The sequence below is a fragment of the Anolis sagrei genome, chromosome 1 (assembly GCF_037176765.1).
Source record: "Anolis sagrei isolate rAnoSag1 chromosome 1, rAnoSag1.mat, whole genome shotgun sequence".
In the NCBI taxonomy this organism is placed as follows: Eukaryota; Metazoa; Chordata; class Lepidosauria; order Squamata; family Dactyloidae; genus Anolis; species Anolis sagrei.
The window spans coordinates 275642455-275664304 of record NC_090021.1 but is presented as its reverse complement, the minus strand read 5'-3'; the positions used below and the strand labels follow the sequence as shown (position 1 = coordinate 275664304).

Sequence of the window (21850 nt, the reverse complement as noted above, 5' to 3'; positions counted from 1 at the left end):
ATGTATATGTTTGTTTATACTAACTTATGTCAGCCACAATGAATTCTGTGAGACTTACTCCCAAGTAAAGCTGCACTATCTGCAATTGTCTGTAAAACTAGTCACCATGTTTTGGAAGCACGTTCTACTGAAGTAAGTGGGGCTTTATTCTCAGTAAACACTGTTCAGATTCACATTAAGTGCAGATTGTAAAACACTGGAATAATGTACATAATGCTAAGAATCTACCTGCAGGTTTCATACTACAAAGAATTTTCTCATAAACTAAATGAAATAATTATTAATTTATTGGGATTGATGTCATTTCGTCCTAAGTGCTACCTGTAAAACATTATGTGGTCATATGTGTAAGAAAAGCTATATTGTTCTTGACATCTGCTGAACTATCCAATTTGATCAGCAATACAGTAGATGCACAGCAAACTCTCCATGACTCTTAGATGTGCCATCTGCAAATCAAAGACATTCTATCCTTTCCCAAAAAATGGGCTAACTTTTCTTCACACAAATTTATTTTTGCAAACAAAAACTAAGTTTAGAAGACCCAAGTGACAAGCATAGCTTACAGTTTACTTCAGCAGCATTATGGAATATCCTCCACTTAGAAGCCAAATAGCATAAATGCTGGCATCATTTTAGTACCAAATTAGAAGTTTGGTTGTCCACCAACTGCTTGAGAATTAGTATTCATTGCTTGGTTTTAATTCTGAACAGTGGATTTCCCCCCAAGTTTTATTGTTCCCTGCTCTAAAAACTTCACATAAAAATAATAATGTAATGAAAAGTTTATAGCAAAGACATAAAGAAACCCTGAGATACAGGTTTAAATACAGGTAACAAAATAAACACAACTGCTATTAAGCAACTCCAGGCTTCAGTTAAGTTTTCATGTGCTTAGAAGAAATGTATGTAAATACTCCGTAGATTAAATGACATGATTACTATCAAAAGGCAAATGTATGTCTTACAGTCAGGGTTTAGCTCCTCATCATGCTTGAGGTCAGCAGGAGAGATTGCTTTCCCTGATGCATGTTTTGGTTCACTTGAGTCATCTGGAGTCATTTGCTAAACAGATATTCTGTCTGCTGAGCATCTGCTTTACGACCATCAAGAACTGGCAAGTTTACTTAAGGGAAGCAGCTACTGCATAGATAATCCTGCCTTTGAACATATGAAATCATCTTAAACTAAATCAGTTAAATTAATTTAACGTAGTACTTTCTACATTGAGTTCAAAAGAGCTCAAGCATTTTCCATATCTATATTATTTCTTAATAACGACCTATTGTTTAATTTTACAATTCAGTAACCGAAGTTAACACAAACACAACTTGTTTGTATTTATTATCACTGGCTTGGTGTTTTGACTGAAATGCTAAAATAAAATGGAGGTTCGATTGTTAAAATCTCTGTTCACCAACTTAGTATTAGCAATCCTGGTTTTATGATTCCATATATTTATAATAAAAATAAAATTAGACTCACTGCAGATCTCCAAAACGAATAACAGTTAAAACATGCATCAGCACAGCTGTAGGTAAGTGCTAGAAATGCCAATGGTCTGAGCTAAGTGGCATGTGATTGAAGCCATTCTTAAAGGGGAGAAAAATCTGTCATGCCTGGCTGCAAATTTGTAAAAAGAGATGAATTTCTAATGCAAAGGCAAACAGCTGTAATGCACAAGTGCAGGCACAGTGGAATTTTCAATATTTTCTCCCTCACATTTAACTTCCAGAACAAAAAGCGAAATCCAATGTTAGTCCTATCTAGAACAGACCCATGGAAATAAAAACAAGTTGATAGTGATAACTAACTTAAATTGAAATTATTTCAATTGATCTACTCTAGGAAGAACTGAAACGGGATTTAGTCCCTAAAGTTCTATTAAGTAATGTTGTTGTTTATGCTGGATCACGACACAGAACAGGTAAATCTAAAACAGACAAATGCCTGATCTTACATTATCTTAAGGAGTATTCTTGGTGGCCATGCAGCAAAATACTACAAAGCATAAAATACAAAGGATGGTGATACCTCTATTAAGCCAACCAGAAGAAGCAAAATACTAGTTTTTGAAGCTCACTGTTTTTTTCTTCTGGAAAAGATGCTATGTTTCATTAAGGAAAAAAAAGCATTGCAGAAAAGGGCCTGCAGTTAATTCAAATGTTTCCTTATGCTGCTATTTAAGGTAGTCTGGTGGAAGGGTTGGTGCAAGTAAAGACCATACCTATCCTTGGCCATGGGAGAACTAAGAATAAAGTTAGGAAAAACCAGGCAATAAGATTTCCATCACCATTAGAAGTAACTAAATTATCTGCTTTGAGATCTAGGCTGTCTCTGTCCTGGGTGAGGCTGCTGGCCACTTTGTAGACATAATACATTGAGTCGCTCAAGAAGCCTTTGGACTGTTAATATTTGGGGATGAGTTGCAGGCCATATTAAGTCTGGTGAAGAAACAACAGAGAAGCAGATGGCACTCTCCATCTATGGCATCTCATCCACAGCTTGCTGTTCATTGTGGTAATTATACCTGGATCACACTGTGAAGGTTTCTGTAGTTTACAGCGATGTAAGCATCAATACATTTATCCCCTAGCCATACAAATCAATATAGGGCAATTAGACACAAAACTAACACAAAACACTCAAAACATAGACTTGGACTGTTCACACATACATAAGCAGGCACGCCTTCTAGTTACAAAGCCCTTTTGTTTTTACCTGGACAAAAAAAAAATAATAATAATGGGAAAACATCACTATTGAGATTTTGCACATTGAACCTTAGCCAGTACTCTGATACGTTTTGCAAAAGGACAACACAATAAGATATGTCATGTTAAAGGGGCTGCTGAGCTATGTCTTCAATTCCACTAAATACATAATATAGTTATGCATGGTTCTGATCCTATGGAGTAATGTGGACATCTGGGATGGGGAAATGATCATGCCAAAATTTCAATCATGTGCACATCATTCAGTTATGGAACTAGGGTCCAGAATTCAGTGAGGCATTCAGGCACACATGGCTATATGCAAAGCATGGCCCAAATGAGACACCCATAGTAAAGTGCAAACAGAATGTGAGAAAAAGTTCTGCAATGAGGGAAACAGGATTAAAAGGTGCAATCTCACAACTTCTCAACACATTATACATGTTTACAATATATTATTTATGTACAGAAAATGCTACTCAAAGAATGAAAATGAGAAGGCTGTTATAAGACTGTATAGTCATACTTAAAATGTATCAGACGCTGAAAGGATTTTTCATCATCATAGAGATACTAAAAAAAACCCGACTCTCATTAAACTAGAATGCTCTCCTCTTGTCCCAAGAAATTTTCAAGATGTTTTCCATGTCTATATGATACCATATCCTGACCAATACCATTCTGTCAAATATTAAGTTGACTTTTCCTCTAAAGGGTCTAGAAGTCAAAAAGACTGGGAAAACCAGACATTCTTATTTCTTATACATATTTGGAAGTTTGAAACTGTCAGTGATGAGGTAATGAAGTAAACGAGATGCACTAGACAGGATCTGACACAAATTTTCATAAGCAGATGATCCAGAAACAACTTGCCAAAATGTTATATGCAGCCATATTCCAGCTGTCCAGTTCTTAACAATTAGGAGATCACTGCTATTAGCAGAATTTTATCTATTTCTGTTTGTTTAGGGTCTTACTGACTGATGTCTGATATTTATTTATTTATTTATTTATTATTCAAACTTATATGCCGCCACTCCCTTGGGGCTCGGAGCGGCTTATAAGAACAGGCTAAAATCTAACACAATTTAAAAACAATTTAAAACAATTTAAAAACAGCAATATCAAAGATCAAAGTCCTGTCGAAACAGATATGTCTTCTAAATCATTACTAGTAAAAACAGTTATATTGCATCATTCCACTCATTGTCTGCTTACCCCGGTCCTTTATTTGGCAACTGCACCTCTGCAGACAGTGGACTATAAACGGGAATACTGACATCATATCCTTGCCGGTAGGTCCACGTAGAAAAGCCACCTCCTGCCAACAGAGCTCTGAATATTTTAAAAAAAAATCTGTTAAAACCACATTTTTTCCGAGGAACACATTTAGATAGAATGAGGCAGAATAAAAAAAATAATATAACAGATCTAAGGCATCCAACTAGAATATCCAGATAGTTGTAAAGATTTCTCCATCTATCTTTGATCCACTCTGATTCAGAAATAGAAAGGTTTATATTAATACAGTATGTTTCAAAATGATGGGCCCAATTTCAAAGCAGTGTATTTCATGACGGCAACGTGTTACAATTACACAAAAGTTACAGTTAGATATCAAGTTTTACTAACCATTTTGAACCAGAGAAACACATCTAAAAATAACTCTGCAAGTGGAAAATATCTCATTAGGACTTGGGTGGCAGGGTTGCTATCTTGCGGATGACTGAGGCCAGGGGCTGTTACTGAGCTGGGAGAGGCATCAGTGGTAATCACTTTATGGCCCACACTTCCAAGTGGTAAGAATTTCATTCATGGGTGGATTGTGATCACAGAGATATAGCAATTTCAAATTGGGACCATTTTTTTAAAATGTCCTATAATTTAAGGTACTCAGCAAATTTTCCCACCTCACTGCTCAGCCTAAGTCTGGATTCTTTTAGCAGCAAATGAATACAAATACAGATGGAGACATGATAGCCATGTATAAATATATGACAGGAAGTCATAGGGAGGAGGGAGCAAGCTTGTTTTCTGCTGCCCTAGAGACTAAGATGCGGAACAATGGCTTCAAACTACAAGAAAGGAGATTCCATCTGAACATTAGGAAGAACTTCCTGACTGTGAAACTCTCTGCTCTGGAGTGTGGTGGAGGCTCCTTCTTTGGAGGCTTTTAAACAGAGGCTGGATGGCCATCTGTCAGGGGTGCTTTGAATGCGATTTTCCTGTTTCTTGGCAGGGGGTTGGACTGGATGGCCCATATGGTCTTTTCCAACTCCACGATTCTATGATTCTAAGACCATTGAGGATTCCTGGCTTGTTTGTGGCTGCAGAAATATAGCAATTTTAAATTGAATCCATCTTCTTGCAATACCCTATAACTTCACAATGCAGAAAGATTTGCAGATTTAGGTATTTAGTGACAAGAACTGAACACAACCCATTCCTTCATAAAGATATATATTAAGAAGTTCTTAAACGTATTTTGGGATGGATCCAGGACCTGGCTTTTGTGGAGACAACCACACCTCAAGTTTACAAAAAGCTTTTTCATCCAGTAAGCAAATTCTGGTAGTGGAAAGGAGGAGATAGCAATCTTTGCTGACCTTCCCTTTTCTGACGTTTTCATGCCCCTGCCCCTGAGAATTGTGACACCACACCAAATACATTTAGCAACTGTACGGCTTGCATTTATTTCTTTATTTATTTGAAACATTTATATTCCACCCTTCTCACCCCAAAGGGGACTCAGGGCAGAGCACAACATACAAATGGCAAACTTTTGGCATTCCGTTAGATTTTAATTCTGTTACATATGGGAAATTTTCATTATAAGCAATGTGTAAAGTCAGTCATGGTGTATGGCTCTTCACTGAATTTGCTTACTGCTGAACTGGCTGTGAGCTAACTCCTCAAACTAATTATTTCTGTGCTCAGGTGAGTTCGGATAGAGTTATATTTCCTTTCACATGATCATTAGTGAAGTCCTCACACAATGCTTCCTTCATCTACATACCATTTTTATTAATCAAAAAAAATTAAACATGTGCTTTGAATGAAAGTAGAATACTTTCTGCTAATTTTCAGCACAGAAAGTTAAACGCAGATGCTTAATTTTGAAATAGAAAAACAATGAGTACTTCATGTAGCCTGCAGAATCCTTTAAGAATTACAGGTGAAAGGTGCTATAGCAAACTGACATTTCAAAACTTTTATTAGAAAAGGGGAAACGAGTCTGAATATACCAGCCTAAGACATCTGTACTTCCTCAGCACAATAATCTGCTTGGGTACCAGATGACGGAAGTGTTGGATGAATTTTTGGTCCTAAAACCAAAAGTGATTATCTTGTATAACTTCCCATTTATTTTCAGTGACGTATAGTGTAACATAACAGAATGCTGCTGTTACCCTTCAAGTCTCACATTCCAAATTTCAGAGGTGTGGGAAAAGAAGTAAAAATACAGATTTAGCTTACATGCTAGTTCTCCTGCACTTTTAAACCTTGATTCTCCTTCCTAATTAAAAACTAGTAACCAGGTTGTTTTAATTTACATCTCGTAAGCAACATAACAACACTTCATTAACCTTGAGGAAACAGGTGTGCATCTACCTAAGTAAGCCACAGGGAGAAAACACCCAGTTAAGAACCTCAGCTTGGATTTTCATTTCTATAGGTTAACTCTTAGGCCTCTGAAAGCAAGCAAGCCTTTCAATGTTACTGAAACATGACAAATGTATTAGTATTTTGTCAGCTTCTTTTTCACATCAATTTTAATGTTTCTCACTTTATGCCCAAATCATGTCCAAGAAAAGATGCCATTTCATTTTGCTGACATCATCAGCAAAAAGCTGCTGCTTCAAAGCACACAAGTTTTTTTACATTGTATTCTGAACAGCTTAACAAATATAAATCCAAATTTATATGAAACAATTCATATAAAATAAACATTTTGTCCTTAAAACTACATTATTGAGTTTTTAAAAGGTAATTGTCAGATGGACAGCATAGTAGGAGCATTAGCTTAGGACTCTGGAGACCAGACATGGAAGCCCACTGGGTGATGTTGGGCAAGTCACATTTTCAAGCCTCCGGGAAAGGCAAAATCAAGCCCCTTCTGAACAAATCTTGCCAAGAAAGGTTCACCTTAAGGCCCGTCGCAAACTAGGTTCCTGCTGGAGAAACCCTTGCTAGCAAGTCCCTGACGTCATGAGCCTGCGCCTCTCTCCCCGCCCCTTTCTCCGCCCCTTTCTCTTTGCGAGCGTGGTTTTTTCTTTGCTAGGGCAGCATTGCCCGCATTTTCTCTCAGTTGAATTCTGCCAACTGAGAGAAAATGCGGGCAATGCTGCCCTAGCACAGGAAAAACCACGCTCGCAAAGAGAAAGGGGCGGAGAAAGGGGCGGGGCGAGAGGCGGAGTCTCGTGACGTCAGGGACATGCTAGCAATTTTCCTCCAGCAGGAACCTAGTTTGCGACGGGCCTTAGGTTGTCAGAAGTCAGAAATGACTTAAATGCACACAACAACAAAAGATCAGACATTACTAATCTTCCCCTACACAAAGATATTTCAGTCCAATGGCTGCTGTTTTACACTTGAACCTCTGATACTGATATTTATCACCACACACTGACATCAGTTCAAAGCAGTGTGATTAAGAGTAAACCCTACACTAGCAAGGTTTTAAGTGAACACTTCCATAAATGTTTTGTAAAAATGCAGCTTCTTACAAAGACAGATAACTAATATTGTTTGTTTAGAACAACATTAGCACCAGTGAGTACCAAACAGTTTACACTGACCCTTCACTAACCAATGTTTGATTTTATAACCATACCAGGCTCAGTGGTTTTTTTGTACTGACTTTACTGATGTTGCTGTTTAACATTCAACAATCTGTCAAATTCTTATGATCAGGGTAATTCAATAAATAATGTACAACAAATAGGACAAGGATTTATCAAACTATTAATTACTTCACATTAATGACCTCTCACAATAATGGATTTCAATATCATCCACTAAAACTGGCAGTCAGTTAATCTCCAAAAAAGGAAACATCTATCTGGACACTTTGTGATTAACCCACAGAATAAATTTCCCTAAGACATGCTAATGACTACAAGTTTAAAATATAATTCAAACAATTTTAGGTACTGGTCATTGACTGTAATAAATAAATATATAAACTTTCAATATTTCAATTTAAATATTTAAGTTTTGAATTAATATTCTAGTTTCAATAAGGCTGCCATATTGAGAAGGGAGCAATCGGGTTTTTTCTGCTCTAAAGACTGAAGGTACATTTATAGTACACAATGTAGTTTGACACTACTTTAAATGCCATAGCTCAATGCTATGGAATCATTAGAGCTGTGGTTCAGTGACACACCAGAACTCTTTGCTAGAGAATTTGCAAAATTAAAACTCCTGTAATTCCATAGCTTTGAGCAATGGTAGTTAAAACAGGTGTCAAATGATACTAATTCTACAGTGTAAATGCACCATTAGACTTGGAACCATGTGTGCCGTCGCGCCTGGGGCTATAGAGGAAGAGGCATGGACGTGACTTCTTTCCCCAGGGGATTGCTTCTTGCCCTCCTTTAGGGAAACTGGAACACCCAAGGACCAGAACACAGCAAGTGACTCGAAATGGTGTTTATTGTTAACAGTTAGCTTTCTTTCTTAGGTACAAACTTTATGTTTCAACAGGGAAAACCACTTTATAAACTCTAAGTCCAGGGTCCTAGGAGTAATAAGCTGAGAAGCTTTTCCTGTTCCCTCTCTCTCAATGGCTATAGATGCCGGAGCAAACCACAACCCCAGTTCAGTGGCCTAAATTGAAGGACAAGACCTTCCTATGGTGCCAAAGAACTGGAATGAAGGCGCCTGAGGTCTTCACAATTCTATTCAGGGTGGTCTGAACATAAAGAATAAGACTCAGGGGTAATAAACCTAAGAACTGATAGTAAAAAATGCCTTGACCAGGGGCTTTGGGCCAAGCTTTTGGACACGTCCATCCAATGAGTCTTTTTCTGAGGTAAAAAAGGTGAGGGAGAAACCTTCCCTTTCTCCCTTGGAAGGGGCGGAGCCTAAACAACTGAACTGGGGAAACAAACCAATTGGTGCACAACAACAATAAATTGACAGCTATAGTAACCAATGAAATTTAACTATACATATACAAGGTAGACAGGAATAAAATGGCAGTTTAAAATCCGGCAACTAACAGTTTTAAATATATGAGGCGCCACACGCGCCGTCACACTCCCGGCCTAGATTTCCGGACTTTCGGAAATCTAAACAAAATAAAGTTAAACACCTTTAACTATTATAACTTTAAGACTGTATGTCTTGCGAAAATAACAGGATTTTAACACAAGAGCTAATCTTTGCTCTCTTTAGTCTACCTCCAACCCTAAGGAGACCCGCATAGTCTAGGAAGAGGTTCAAGTCCTTTAAACAACTATTTTTGGGCAAGGCACCCTTTTTGTTGGAAACAACCTTAACTTGGGCCTTGCACACTCTATCGTCCAAGCTAGGATATATCTTAAAAAACAAAACCCTTAGCCCATTGGTGCCTGGGAGTGTCTTTTTCTTTAAGTTATTTCTTCTCTGACAGTTTGCCTTAACTGAGTAGCTAAGGCAGCGGCACAGAGTTCTCTTCTGGGCACTGAAAAGTCCATGGGTGCTACTTTAGTCTTTGACATCACAAATCCTGAAGAGCAGGTACTGATGCCTCTTTGTCTGGCGTATGCAACCGCAGCGATAGCCTTGGTGGATGCGTTGCAGAATATCATCTCTTCCTCGTGGTGAGGCTGGTTGCATATGATACATGTCTTGCACTCTATGCATTGCCAGGGATAGGTCTTAATGATAGTCATAAGCTCCGCAGACATGTCCAGACAGGAAGGGTGGCCACTGTTTTCACACTGGGAGCAGTGTATAAGGGCTTCCGCCTTCCCTTTCTTGTTGGACTCTTTACTCTTCAAATCCCACATATAGCATTTGAAAAGATTCCATGTAATAGTAGGGAAAAAAATCCCAACAGTAAGAGAGGTGCTTGCCAGTGGAATATGCTCCTTGGGAGGGTGGAGAAGTCTCCTTTTTTTGGAGGTTTTTAAATAGAAGTTGGATGGCCATCGGCCAGGAGTACGGTTTGATTGTGTATTCCTGCATGGTAAGGGATTAAACTGGATGGTCCTTGTGGCCTCTTAAAACTCTATGATTCTATGAATGTTGTTACCAACCAACAAGCATAAAAATAGAACATCCATGTTCTAGCTCTCCAATTAATTATTTATTTACTTGCTCTATGTACCCTCCTTTTCAAGTATTTTCAAAGAAATATTCAAGAATATTAGCAGTGTCTCACCTTGCTTAAGAATATGTTAGGAAAATCTTGTTTCCAATGGTTGAAGACAGAGACATTATTATTTCTCATTTTTCTTTTTTAAAAGAAAACATTTAAAAACTACAGTAATAATGTTTGACTGCCCTCTACAGGAGGCACATCTCAGACTTACACAAGTTTGGAGACTTTCTACAAGAAAAGCTGCTACAGAATCAACATTTATAGCGAAGGACTAAAAAGGGGGCATCTATTCTTTTACTTTTAAATTTCTCATGCATAAGAAGTCAGCATTTTCTAGTTTCCACTCAGTTACCCCTATCAAAGCATGCACAATCCCTCTCTTTTTTAAAAGTAGACAATTCAGCAAATGCTGCTGATACTCCCTTACTAAATTCAGTGATTCTCAGGCAGAAGTCAGTTCATGAGGTATTGGCTGTTGCTCTTTGCAAGCTTCCAAAAAAGTAATAAACAACTCTACTCAATGGGTATAAATGTGGAACCAGTCCTGGCACACTGGGAAAAAACCTGCCAGTTTCCAAATCCAATAAACTGAGATGCACTGCTGTAAAGAATTTTATCTTATGCACACTGGAGTGCAATACTGATGTAGTCAAGCAGGGGAAACTTTAGAAGCATTTCCATTAAGGTGAAGAAGAGTTACCTTCTTCACCTTAAATCTACTGGCACTACAGTGCCACTGCAACAGAACTCTCTCATCAAACTCACAATTGTGCATTGGAAAACTCCCTCACTCTATAATAACATCAACAACTTTATTCTTATAGCCCGCCACCATCTCCCCGAAGGGACTCAGGGTGGCTTACACATGGGTCAAAATGCCCACAAGACATAAAAGCAAAACAATCCATTAAAGCAAAATCAAAGTTAAAATAAAAGCATAGTAAGATATAAGAACACAATTAAATAAAATATAAGAATATAAAACAGTAGCTCTACAAGGTTTTGTAGTGAGGGTGACAAGAGCCAAATAAAAATTCTATTTCTGAGTGCCATTAAACATTAAAAAATCTATATTTAAATTTACAAAAGAGTGAGGTCTTTGATACCACCTATAAATCAGAGCCAACTAGTTAAAGCTTATGTAGAGTAAAATTATTAGAAAACCACACAGAGATACATAAATACAAATGCAAAGTTATAGACTCATTACAAAATGGAGTGAAAAACCTCAGTAGGTCCCAAATCAAGCATCTCATGCTGGAACATTTCAGGGGTTGCTCCTTCAAAACCCAGAAAAATTCATCCATTCCCCTCCCCCCCCCCCAAAAAATGTTCTCAGGGAGTCTGCAGTCAAATGCTACATGTGCCAAGTAGGCTGCCCTGTGCCTTAAAGACACAGCAGCAACAAGTTGCCTACCTATCCCTTGGAACATCTAGTGCTGTATTGTAGTCAGGTGCTCCTCCAGGCAACATGTTGAACAAGAGGTGATTTGTCCCTCGATCCCAGCTGGGAAAGAAAGAAAATCAGAGGGAAAAGTGTGAGTACTAACAGAAATCAGAACTTCAAGGTTTATTATCCAACATAAAAGGATATAGACCCGCCTACTAAAAGAACATCCATTAGGAAAACAAAACAATTCAACAATAAATTAGACAGTCTTTGTCATTTCCATTCTAGTATATGATTTTGTCCATCATAGCTTCACTTTTTGCAAAAATGTATGTACCTGGTTGAAGGCAGGGTCACTCTCAAATTATTTGTATGTGGCTTGCCTGATAATTATCTCAACGATCATCACTAAGCTGAGAGCAATGTGGTCAATATTAAACCTAAAATCTACAGCTCTACTATATCAAATGCTAGTGATAAATTCATCCTTAACTACCTGTTTTTGTTGTTTATTTGTTTTGCTCTCAGTCACCCAACCCTGTTTTTTCTATTTTAACTCTAGTATACACAGTAAAGTTTCTGAAGGTACCGGGAGAGCTGTGCCAAAGCCTGAGCTGTTTCCTTGATACGGAGAGTGTTCTGATTCAACACATCAATAGATGGTACAAAGAGGCAGGCACGGTTGACATCATCTGTGTAGAAATCACTGTCAGAGATAGCAGTCAATAGTTCATTGTATTCCCTGGAAATTGTATGGCTGACTGGCATGCCATATTCATCTACATACTTCTTCAGAGAGTAAATATAGACCTTGATCTTATTTTTGGGGTTGAATCCACAACGGTAAACATCAAAACACGTGTGCATCCTGCAGCTGAGGTCTCCGCGCTCAGGGATGGCACTGTCTGCAGGAATCTTGACTACAGGAACATCATGAACGCTCCGCTTTTCAACTGTCCAGTCATTTGAAGACTCTATAGAGTGTGGCCAGAACTGAAACATGCCTGTGGCAATAAGTCCCAGTAGCACAATGGAGAAGAGAGCAATATAATAGATGCGATGTTTGGTCTTCATTCTCGGGATGAGGGCTGGACCCCGGGTGTTATATTTGACTGACGCACACATAATGGAACAAGCCAACTTTCCCACTGGCTTCTGGCGAAGAGAATATAAAAAATAAAAACTAGAATTAACACTGGTTGTTGTTAAAGCACAAAATACATTCAGTTTTGAAAGGAAAAACTGCTTGTCTCATTTATTTTAATTTTCTAGCACATCTGTTTTATTCAACAACAGAAGCATATTATATTCCTCAAGCCATAAAGGCTTCAAAAAGTCTTGCATCAGTATTTCCAACACACCAGTTGTTTGTCACACAGAAATTATGTCTTGGTATAAGCAACCGGTCACTCACCTCAGTTTTATAGATGATTTTTACAAGTATTTATTCCTTGCTACCTGGTGGAAACTAAACTGTGAAGAGCACATTTATGTAATGATTAGACCACTGCAAATAATTCACAGTTTTTCAGGACTCCTGTGAGATACATTAGTGTTGTCTGTATATTACAGATAGTGCTTGCACAGCAGAGCCATGGTTTGAGAAAGGACCTCTTATTCCGCAATAGAGCCTCTGAGCTATATAGGAAAGCTACTGAAACACAGTTTGAATTTAGTAAAGTTTTTTTATTAATATAGTTTGCTTATGTCAAATTAAAGGCAAGTGAAATAAATGATCAGATTACAAACTGGACTGATAAAGCATCTGAATGTGTTAGTGTGATCCAAGAGCCACATGCATTATTTGGCATATACATAAACTGTTGCTCTTCTACCTCCCCATTATCACCAATCAGATCTGAGAGTCCAGCCAAGTCTAGTTCTGAACACGACCATACAGCTGGGTGAAGGCATTGGCTGCTCCTTAGATATGCAAAGAGGGAGAATTTGATGGTTTTCTATACCTCATTCAGTGGGCATTAGGAAGCAAGACTAAATTGTAAGTCGCTCGGAGCACCTTGGTTGAGAGCGACTAATTAAGAAATGAAGTGAAGTGAAGAAGATTAAGTGTCACATTTTTGTAAACAGACACAGACCTGGGTTGTTGGAGGTTTTTTCGGGCTATATGGCCATGTTCTAAAGGCATTTTCTCCTGACGTTTCACCTGCATCTATGGCAAGCATCCTCAGAGGTAGTGAGGTCTGTTGGAACTAGGAAAAAGGGGTTTATATATCTGTGGAATGACCAGGGTGAGACAAAAGGACTCTTGTCTGTTGGAGCTAGGTGTGAAAGTTTCAACTGATCACCTTGATTAGCATTTAATTGCCTGGCAGTGCCTGGAGCAATCTTTTGTTGAGAGGTGATTCGATGTCCTTGTTTGTTTCCTCTCTGTTGTTGTGCTGTTCTAATTTTAGAGTTTTTTAATACTGGCAGCCAGATTTTGTTCATTTTCATGGCTTCCTCCTTTCTGTTGAAATTGTCCACATGCTTGTGGATTTCAATGGCTTCTCTGTGTAGTCTGACACAGACCTCTTTTCCCAGCTCATGAGTATTTGGGTCAGAGTTCATTTACTTTAGAAGGGGTCCCTGAAACCTGCTTTTTACACAGAGGTTTGCCATAGATACATAGATAACATGTATTAGAAATGAAGAACATACACATGTAGAAATTTCCACTCAAATCTCAAAATGATCTATGCCAGCACATGTTTTATTCACAGAAAGTGCATTCTGCCATTTAACCACAATCCCTGAAGCTCTAGAATAGAAACTCATCCACCCTTCTTTTTCGCTCCAGCCTTTGCTGAAGTCACTGTAAGCAAAAAGGCTGCCAGGTAGGAATGGGCAACTAGCTTTTCAGCCAGGAGTGCGTGGCTCGTAACGTGCTACTCTATAATTTCACGTTTTAGGCCTTCAAAAGGCTCTTTCTAAAAAACAGAAACTCCTGAGAATTCAGACTCTTCTTTTACACATAGAACAACTATTTTGCATGAAGCTCACAAAAGATGTGTGGACATGATTTCTGGAGATTCTCTTCTTCATTTGCATCAAAGCCTATCCCATTCAGTGTTATCCCATGATCCTCTGTGTCATACTTCTGAGGGACTGCATGATAGGAAGTCACCTTCTGCTAGCCCAGTTACACCTGAGCAATGATAGCAATCCCGTAAGAAGTATCAGAGGCTTCGGAGTTTCCATTTCTAAAAGTGTTCCTATTTAGTAATCTTTATTCTGGAGGACGAATTCATTTAAAGGGCATATAAGGCAAAACACAAATAAAGACACAATGGAATATCTTGATGTTATCACTGAGATGGCCATCTATGACAAATTACTGAGCAGCTAAGGAAAATATTTCAAACGCCAGTACAGATATCATTACATGGAATTGCTTATTCATATTTGTACAGAGGACTACTCAATTGTGAACTCTTTAGGACCAAAGGAAAACAACTGTCTTAAAACCATGAGTTTTTTGCTTTCAAAAAAAGAAAAGAAAAGAGCTCCATTTGTATCACCAAATTATCTGAGATTCTAAAAATAGCCCATTACAGAAACTGCATTACTGGATTTTCTGTAAAATCAGGAATAACGTAGTGACAAGAATTTAGCAAACTGCAATTAAATGGCCATTAAGCATATTTTCTCTTTCAAATGCTCAGCCATTCCATCGTAATTCAATAAATAAGGTAAAAAGTGGATCCATATAATCTCAGCAATGCCAAAGCACAACAAAGACTAGCATGACAATGTGGGAGATGTCTCGGCAGATAAGTAGCAACAGTTTTGAAACAAATTCTTGTCACCAAGTTATTTCTGATTTTACAGAAAATCAAGTAATGCTCTTTCTGTAATGGGCTATTTGTATAATCCTAAATAATTGGTTTAGTGATTCAAACTGAGTTCTTCTTTGGAAGATAAAAACTCATAGTTTTAAAACATTGCCAAAGCACAACAAAGAATAGCATTACAATGTAGGAGATGTATCACCAGATTAGTAGTAATAATCGTAAAACAAATTATTATAAACATTTAATTGTTTAAAGATATTAACTGAAAACCAGAAATTTAAATATTTTGTGTTGTTATAGTAAACAACGGAATTCAAACTGTCTTTACTGAGTTCATTTGCTCTGTTTCATTGATGGTATCTAGAATTTCCAGCACTGGACAGCTGTATCCACAAAGGTTAGATGAGCTTGTTTCATCACTGGCTAGAAGTACAGTACTGTCATCTTAGATTACACTAATGCTCAGAGCAGAGGTAGGAGTGGGAATATAAAAAAGAATGGACCTGCAGGATAAAGGTTATATTGTGGCTACACTTTTATAGGCCAAACAAAAGGCAAAAAATAAAATATCCCACACAAATTTTCAAAACAACATACTTTTTGTCAAACAAAGATAATTTTTGAAAAGCATGCATGGGAAAACAAAAACAAAAGTAACAAAGGTAACAGTCACATAGCCTATATTTCAGAGATAGTATACCAGAGAAAGAGTATGCAAGTTATCAAAGTAGGTTCATAAAGTCATAAAGAAAAATATTTGATTCATTATATGAAGCATATACCTCACTGGCAATAAAATGAATGTGGTGACTAACAGTTGGACAACCTGGCATATAATTGTATGAATATGCAGCATTTTACCATAGGGTGAGCAGAAGGCAGTTCTGCATTTACTAAATTAGTGGATTACTGCATTGTAACTCAGTAAGTAGGATAAAAAGTACAAACCCAGGAATGAAAACTGAGTGTAGCAGAAATGGTACTCAAAGCTTTCCCTCAAAATTCCTTAAATGTATATCTTTTGCATTAGGTTCTAACTGGGTAAAATATAAAAATGGTTTCTGCTAAGTCTGATGTCTCCATCCTATCATCTCTGCCCTACTTGAGTATGGGGATATATATGAATTAAGACTGAACCGCACAAGAAGAAATAAGTAATTTAGGCTTCATGACTTCCTCTTAGTGGAGAGAACAGCAGACTGCCAATGAGTGGCACCCTTAATGCCCAGTTATATCCATGTCCACTCAACTAAATATCCTTAAGATGCAGAAATTAAGGAACATAGTTGAAGGCAGGGTGTAACAAGGATTGCTTATGGGGGGAAAATGGAGAGGCTCCTGTACCAATAATATCTGGGCAGAAAAGAGAATTTTAGCATCTGTTGTCTGTTACTTACTACTTAATCACACTAGAGAATGAATCCATGTTAAATCTGGTTTCTGCCACCTGCAGAATTCTGGGGTTTGTAGTTTAGTAAGGCTGTTAAAGGCTCCTCCCTAAACTACTAACCAAAGAATTGTGCAGGAGCTAGCAACTGGATTTAAAGTGGATTCATTCTCTAGTGTGATGTTTTATAACAAGTGACAGCTGACGAAATTCACTCTTCTCCATTCACATATTGCCTCCATTCACAAGTTGCCTGTTGACTTATGTCAACCCTATGAGTTATCTTAGGCAATGAATACGCAAAGTCAATTTTGCCAGTTTCTTCCTATGTAACACAGCCTATTCACTGGAGGTCCCACATCCAAGTACTAACCAGGACTGACCCGTGAAGCTTCCAAGATCATATGGGATCTGATTCCTTCAAGGTATTTATTATGCTCACATATCTTTCCCTCAAATACAGGCTGCTTTACTAACATCACAATTAGTATTGCTTTGGATCAGGCATGGGCAAACTTTGGCCTTCCAGATGTTTTGGACTTCAACTCCCACAATTCGTAACAGCCTACCAGGTGTTGGGAATTGTGGAAGTTGAAGTCCAAAACACCTGGAGGGCCAAAGTTTACCCATGCCTACTTTAGATTGTATATTTGCCACTAATATGTATTGATTGTTTGTGTTGTTATATGCTTAAAATGTTAAACTGGAAATCACTTCTTCAGCTCCTTCCACTGAAATATAGTCCACAGCCCGTGGCATTCATCAGCAGTCTTCCACCCAAGAACAAATGAGGGGTGCATCTACACCAGGTCTGGGCAAACTTGAGCCCTCCGGGTGTTTTGGACTTCAACTCCCACAATTCCTAACAGCCTACTGGGCTGAAGTTTACCCAGGCCTGATCTACACTATACAATGGATGCAGTCTGACATCACATTGGAATTATGGGGGTTATAGTTCTACAAGGTCCTCGGCCTTCTCTGTAAGAATGCTGGGGCCTCAGCACACTGCAACCTCTAAGGCTCCAGAGCATTAAAGTGGTGTCAAACTACGGTGTAGATACCCCCTGAGGCCCTTTCCACAGAGCTGAGTAAAATTCCCCATTCTATGCTTTGAATCGGAATATATGGCAGTGTGGACTCAGATAACAAAAATCAAAGCAGAAATTGTGGGATTTTCTGCCTTCATATGCTGGGGCATATGGCTGAACTGCCAAGATTTGGTGCCTTTGGGGTACCATTACTATTGTTACCATTATTATTATTATTACGAGAGGAGCCTCTCTAGTTTTTACTTCTGGCCAAAGAGCAGGACAAGTAAAGCGCCAGAGAGGCACCAGAGCAGCGCTGAAAGAAAGGGGCTTATCGGAGCTGTGGAGGGCTGGAGGCGCCCTTCCCCCTCCCGTCCCACCTCCCCACTGGCCTGGAGCTCTCACCCGGTCGCCCGAGGAAGAAGCCCCGGCGGAAGCTGCCTTGGCGGCCCTCTCCGCGCCCCTCGCCGGCGCCACTTCGGCTAGGCTCCGGGAAGGACGGGGCTCTTCGGCAGCCACACACGCCTCCCGCACAGCCCGCCGCCTCTGCCAGCCAGGGCGACGCTTCCGGCTTCCGGGAAGCGGGGAAACGTCACTTCCCGTGCGCCTACGTCACCGCCTTGCCCCCTCCCTCCCTTCTCTGGAACGCTAGAGAAACATTGCACTTTGACACCACAGTCACAGCCATGGCTCAAGGCTGTGCAATTAGAGGGATGCAGTTGGCTGAGGCACTATTACACTTTAGTAACTACGACTCCCTGGATTGTGTAGCATCCAGCCATGGCAGTTCTGCATTGTTTCTACCGTACTGATGCTCCCCTAGAGTGTTCTTCACCTCAGAGAGACAAATGGGCTGAGGAAGAGCACACCTGGAATGCTGTGTCCACTTCTGGGCACCACAATTGAAGAGAGAGATTGACAAGCTGGAATGTGTCCAGAGGAGGGCAACTAAAATGATCAAGAGTCTGGATAACAAGTCCTATGAGGAGCGGCTTAAAGAGTTGAGCATGTGTAACCTGAAGAAGAGAAGGCTGAGAGGAGACATGATAGCCATGTATAAGTATGTGAGGGGAGGAGGGAGCAAGCTTGTTTTCTGCTGCCCTGGAGGCCAGGACGTGCAACAATGGCTTCGAACTACAAAAAAGGAGATACCATCTGAACATTAGGAAGAACTTCCTAACTATGAGAGCTGTTCAGCAGTGGAACTCCCTGCCCCAAAGTGTGGTGGAGGCTCCTTCTTTGGAAGCTTTTAAACAGAGGCTGGATGGCCATCTTTTGGGGGTTCTTTGAATGAGATTTTCCTGCTTCTTGGCAGGGGGTTGGACTGGATGGCCCACAAGGTCTCTTTCAACTCCATGATTCTAAGATCATTGAGGATTCCTGGTTGGTTCGTGGTTGCAGAAATATAGCAATTTTAAATTGAATCCATCTTCTTGCAATACCCTGTAAGTTCACAACGCAGAAAGATTTACGGATTTAGGTATTTATTGACAAGAACTGAACACAACCCATTCCTTCGTAAAGATATATATTAAGAAATTCCTGAACATATGTTGGGATGGATCCAGAACCCGGCTTTTGTGAAGACAACCACACCTCATGTTTACAGAAAGTTTTCCATCCAGTGTGCAAATTCTGGTAGTGGAAAGGAGGGGATAGCAATCTTTGTTGACTTTCCCTTCTGTGAAGTTTTCATGCCCCTGCCGCTGAGAATAGTGACACCACACCAAATACATTTACCCAAACTTTCTGCCCTGGAGTGTGGTGGAGGCTCCTTCTTTGGAGGCTTTTAAACAGAGGCTGGGCGGCCATCTGTCAGGGATGCTTGGTATACGATTTTCCTGTTGAAATGTGGACCATTTCAACAAAAAGAAGGAAACCATGAAAATGAACAAAATCTGGCTACCAGTATTTTAAAAAAAAAAAAACCTCTAAAATTAAGACAGTTAATAAAGAGCAACACTCAAAAAGCAGGGGAAATCCAGAAAAGAATCAATCAGGGCCAGCTAACACCTCCCAACAAAAGATTCCCCCAGGTAGCAACAAGCCAGACTTTGAAGCTGCAATGGCATTCAATGCTAATTAAGGTGGCCATTTGCAACATTCACATTTGCCTCAAGCGGACGAGAGTTCTTCCACCCTAGACATTCCACAGATATATGTATAAACCCCACTTGCCTTGTTTCCAACAGACTTCACAACCTCTGAGGATGCCTGTCATAGATGTGGGTGAAACGTTAGGAGAGAATGCTTCTGGAACATGGCCATACAGCATGAAATCTCACATCACCCCAAGTTGAAGAAGACTTGGGATGACCAATTATGGTTTTATTAAAAAAAATCTGACTCCAGTTGATACATGTTAGTATTCTTCTAAAAAGGAAAAAGACTTTGCAAGCAGAATGTCTTCTGTCCATTCTAAAATTATATTTTCCCCATGTCATTGGATGTGGAAGAGCCTCCATACTGTGGAATTGTAGCAGTTTTGACGCCACCTTTAACTCTCATGGCGCCATCCTATCAAGGGATGTGTCGTTTGTTATGCACCAAACCTTGCTAGCAGCGAAAGGTAAATATCTTATTAAACTACAAACCCCAGAATTCCACAGCATCGAGCCAGTGCAGGCAATATGGGGTCAAACTGCTATAATTCTGCAGTGTGGGTTCACAAATAGATCAAGTAGCAATTGAGACAGCTACCTGAAAAATAAATATAGTAGTTTTACTTGATCTGTTTGTGAATCACGATTGCGTATGCAGGATGAGTCAAGTGCAACCTTGAGGTCACATAAGGCCATCAAGATTTTTTTCTTTGTGGCTGTAATCCATTTCCTCAAAACTCCTTTTTTTGTAAAAAAAAAAAAAATGAAATAATTTTGCTCCTGGAGTGCAGCAGGATTGCTTATACTATTTAAGCTTTTGACATGATGTTCACTGCAGGAGAGCAACAGTTGCATATTTGTGCCTCCAAGTACCACAGCAACTGCTATATGCAAATACAAGAACCTCAACTTAAGAGCACCCCAACTTAAGAGTGTTTTGAGTTAAGAGCTAGCACCAGAGTGAGCACTAGAGCGAGAGTCAAGGCCTTAGAGCTTCAAGGGAGCAGCTTCCATGCTCTGTGCCTCCATGCCTTGTCCTCTTGTCTGCTTTGGGAGATTGCTGTCCGCTTTGCTCTTGCTCCCTTTGAGGAACTTTGGGTTAGTTGATTTTTGTGGTTTTAATTCCTGGTATGTTTGGCTTCATGAAGAGAGGGAGGGAGAGAGATCAAGAGAGAGAGGGAGGCTGGAATGAATACAGTGTGAAGAAAATGATGCTTCTGTCTCTTCACTTTGTGCTTCCTTGCCACAGCTTTCTCCTTATACCATTTTAAAGTTGATCTTTCTTTTTTATTGTTCCATGTGAACATGATTTCTATCAATAAGCCAAGCTGCTTGGTTCTTCTACTAACTAAAACCAACCACGATGTAATTTAAAGCTTTTAGGCAACCCAATCACATCTTTAAAACAACAGGCAACCCAAAAACTGGTGGCCCCAATGTTTCTCTGTGGCCTAATTTGATATAGTCTCAGTGAAAGAACTAATGAAGTTCCAGAGACATTGCCTACATTTCAACAGCAATTGAGTATATTAACACTCATCTGTCTCACAAATGTCACCCTGGTTTAGCAATTTAAAGTGCTTCTTAAGTTATCTGAGGGTGGGATTGGCAGGGGATGTCCCCCAGTGTGATAGGGATGGTGCCATTGCTATAGAGCATGAATTTAGGGGTCTTTGCCAGGAGGCAGAGACCAATTAGACTCATCAAAGAGTTCTTTTTCCCTGACGAGACAGAGAAGCACCCAATATTTTTCCCTGATTTTCCCAATGAAAGGTCTCACCAAGTTGAAGAAAAGCCATCGAGGTTTATTAGTGATTCAGTTGAAAAGGATGCAGAGCAGCAATCATTCACCAAGCAGAGCATGTGGTTACAGAAATAAAGGCCATTTTTATAGAAAATACAGAGTTGTGAGTTTCAAAATTCCCACTCCCCCCCCCCAGCTCGGAGGGGATTGGCTGACACGCAAACAGCTGGGAGGAGGCTTGGCCGTCCCCCATGCATCAGGGTCAATCGCAGGGCTTTCGCGAGGCGCCAGAGCCTATCAGGAGGCTCCTGCTGCCTCGACGCTCCAGCGAATCAGAAGGGAGGGAGGCGGGATGAAGGGAGACAATGCATTCTGTAGTGGA

General features: G+C 39.6%; 1 protein-coding gene across 2 annotated transcripts in view; it reads right to left on the bottom strand.

Moving 5' to 3' along the window:
* The window catches only part of EXT2 (exostosin glycosyltransferase 2), a 94036-nt gene extending 75833 nt beyond the window's left edge, over nt 1–18203 (bottom strand). The window contains exons 1-4 of one of the 2 annotated variants that reach the window (XM_060764396.2): nt 18028–18203; nt 12006–12571; nt 11444–11533; nt 3933–4049 (exon numbers count right to left, since the gene is read on the bottom strand). In XM_060764396.2, coding sequence (XP_060620379.2) covers nt 3933–4049; nt 11444–11533; nt 12006–12541 — 743 coding nt within the window. In that variant the 5' untranslated portion in view covers nt 12542–12571; nt 18028–18203. The remainder of the gene's footprint in view (nt 1–3932; nt 4050–11443; nt 11534–12005; nt 12572–18027) is intronic. The other variant, XM_060764404.2, reaches the window with a different exon arrangement.
* Between the last annotated feature and the right edge of the window lie 3647 nt (nt 18204–21850).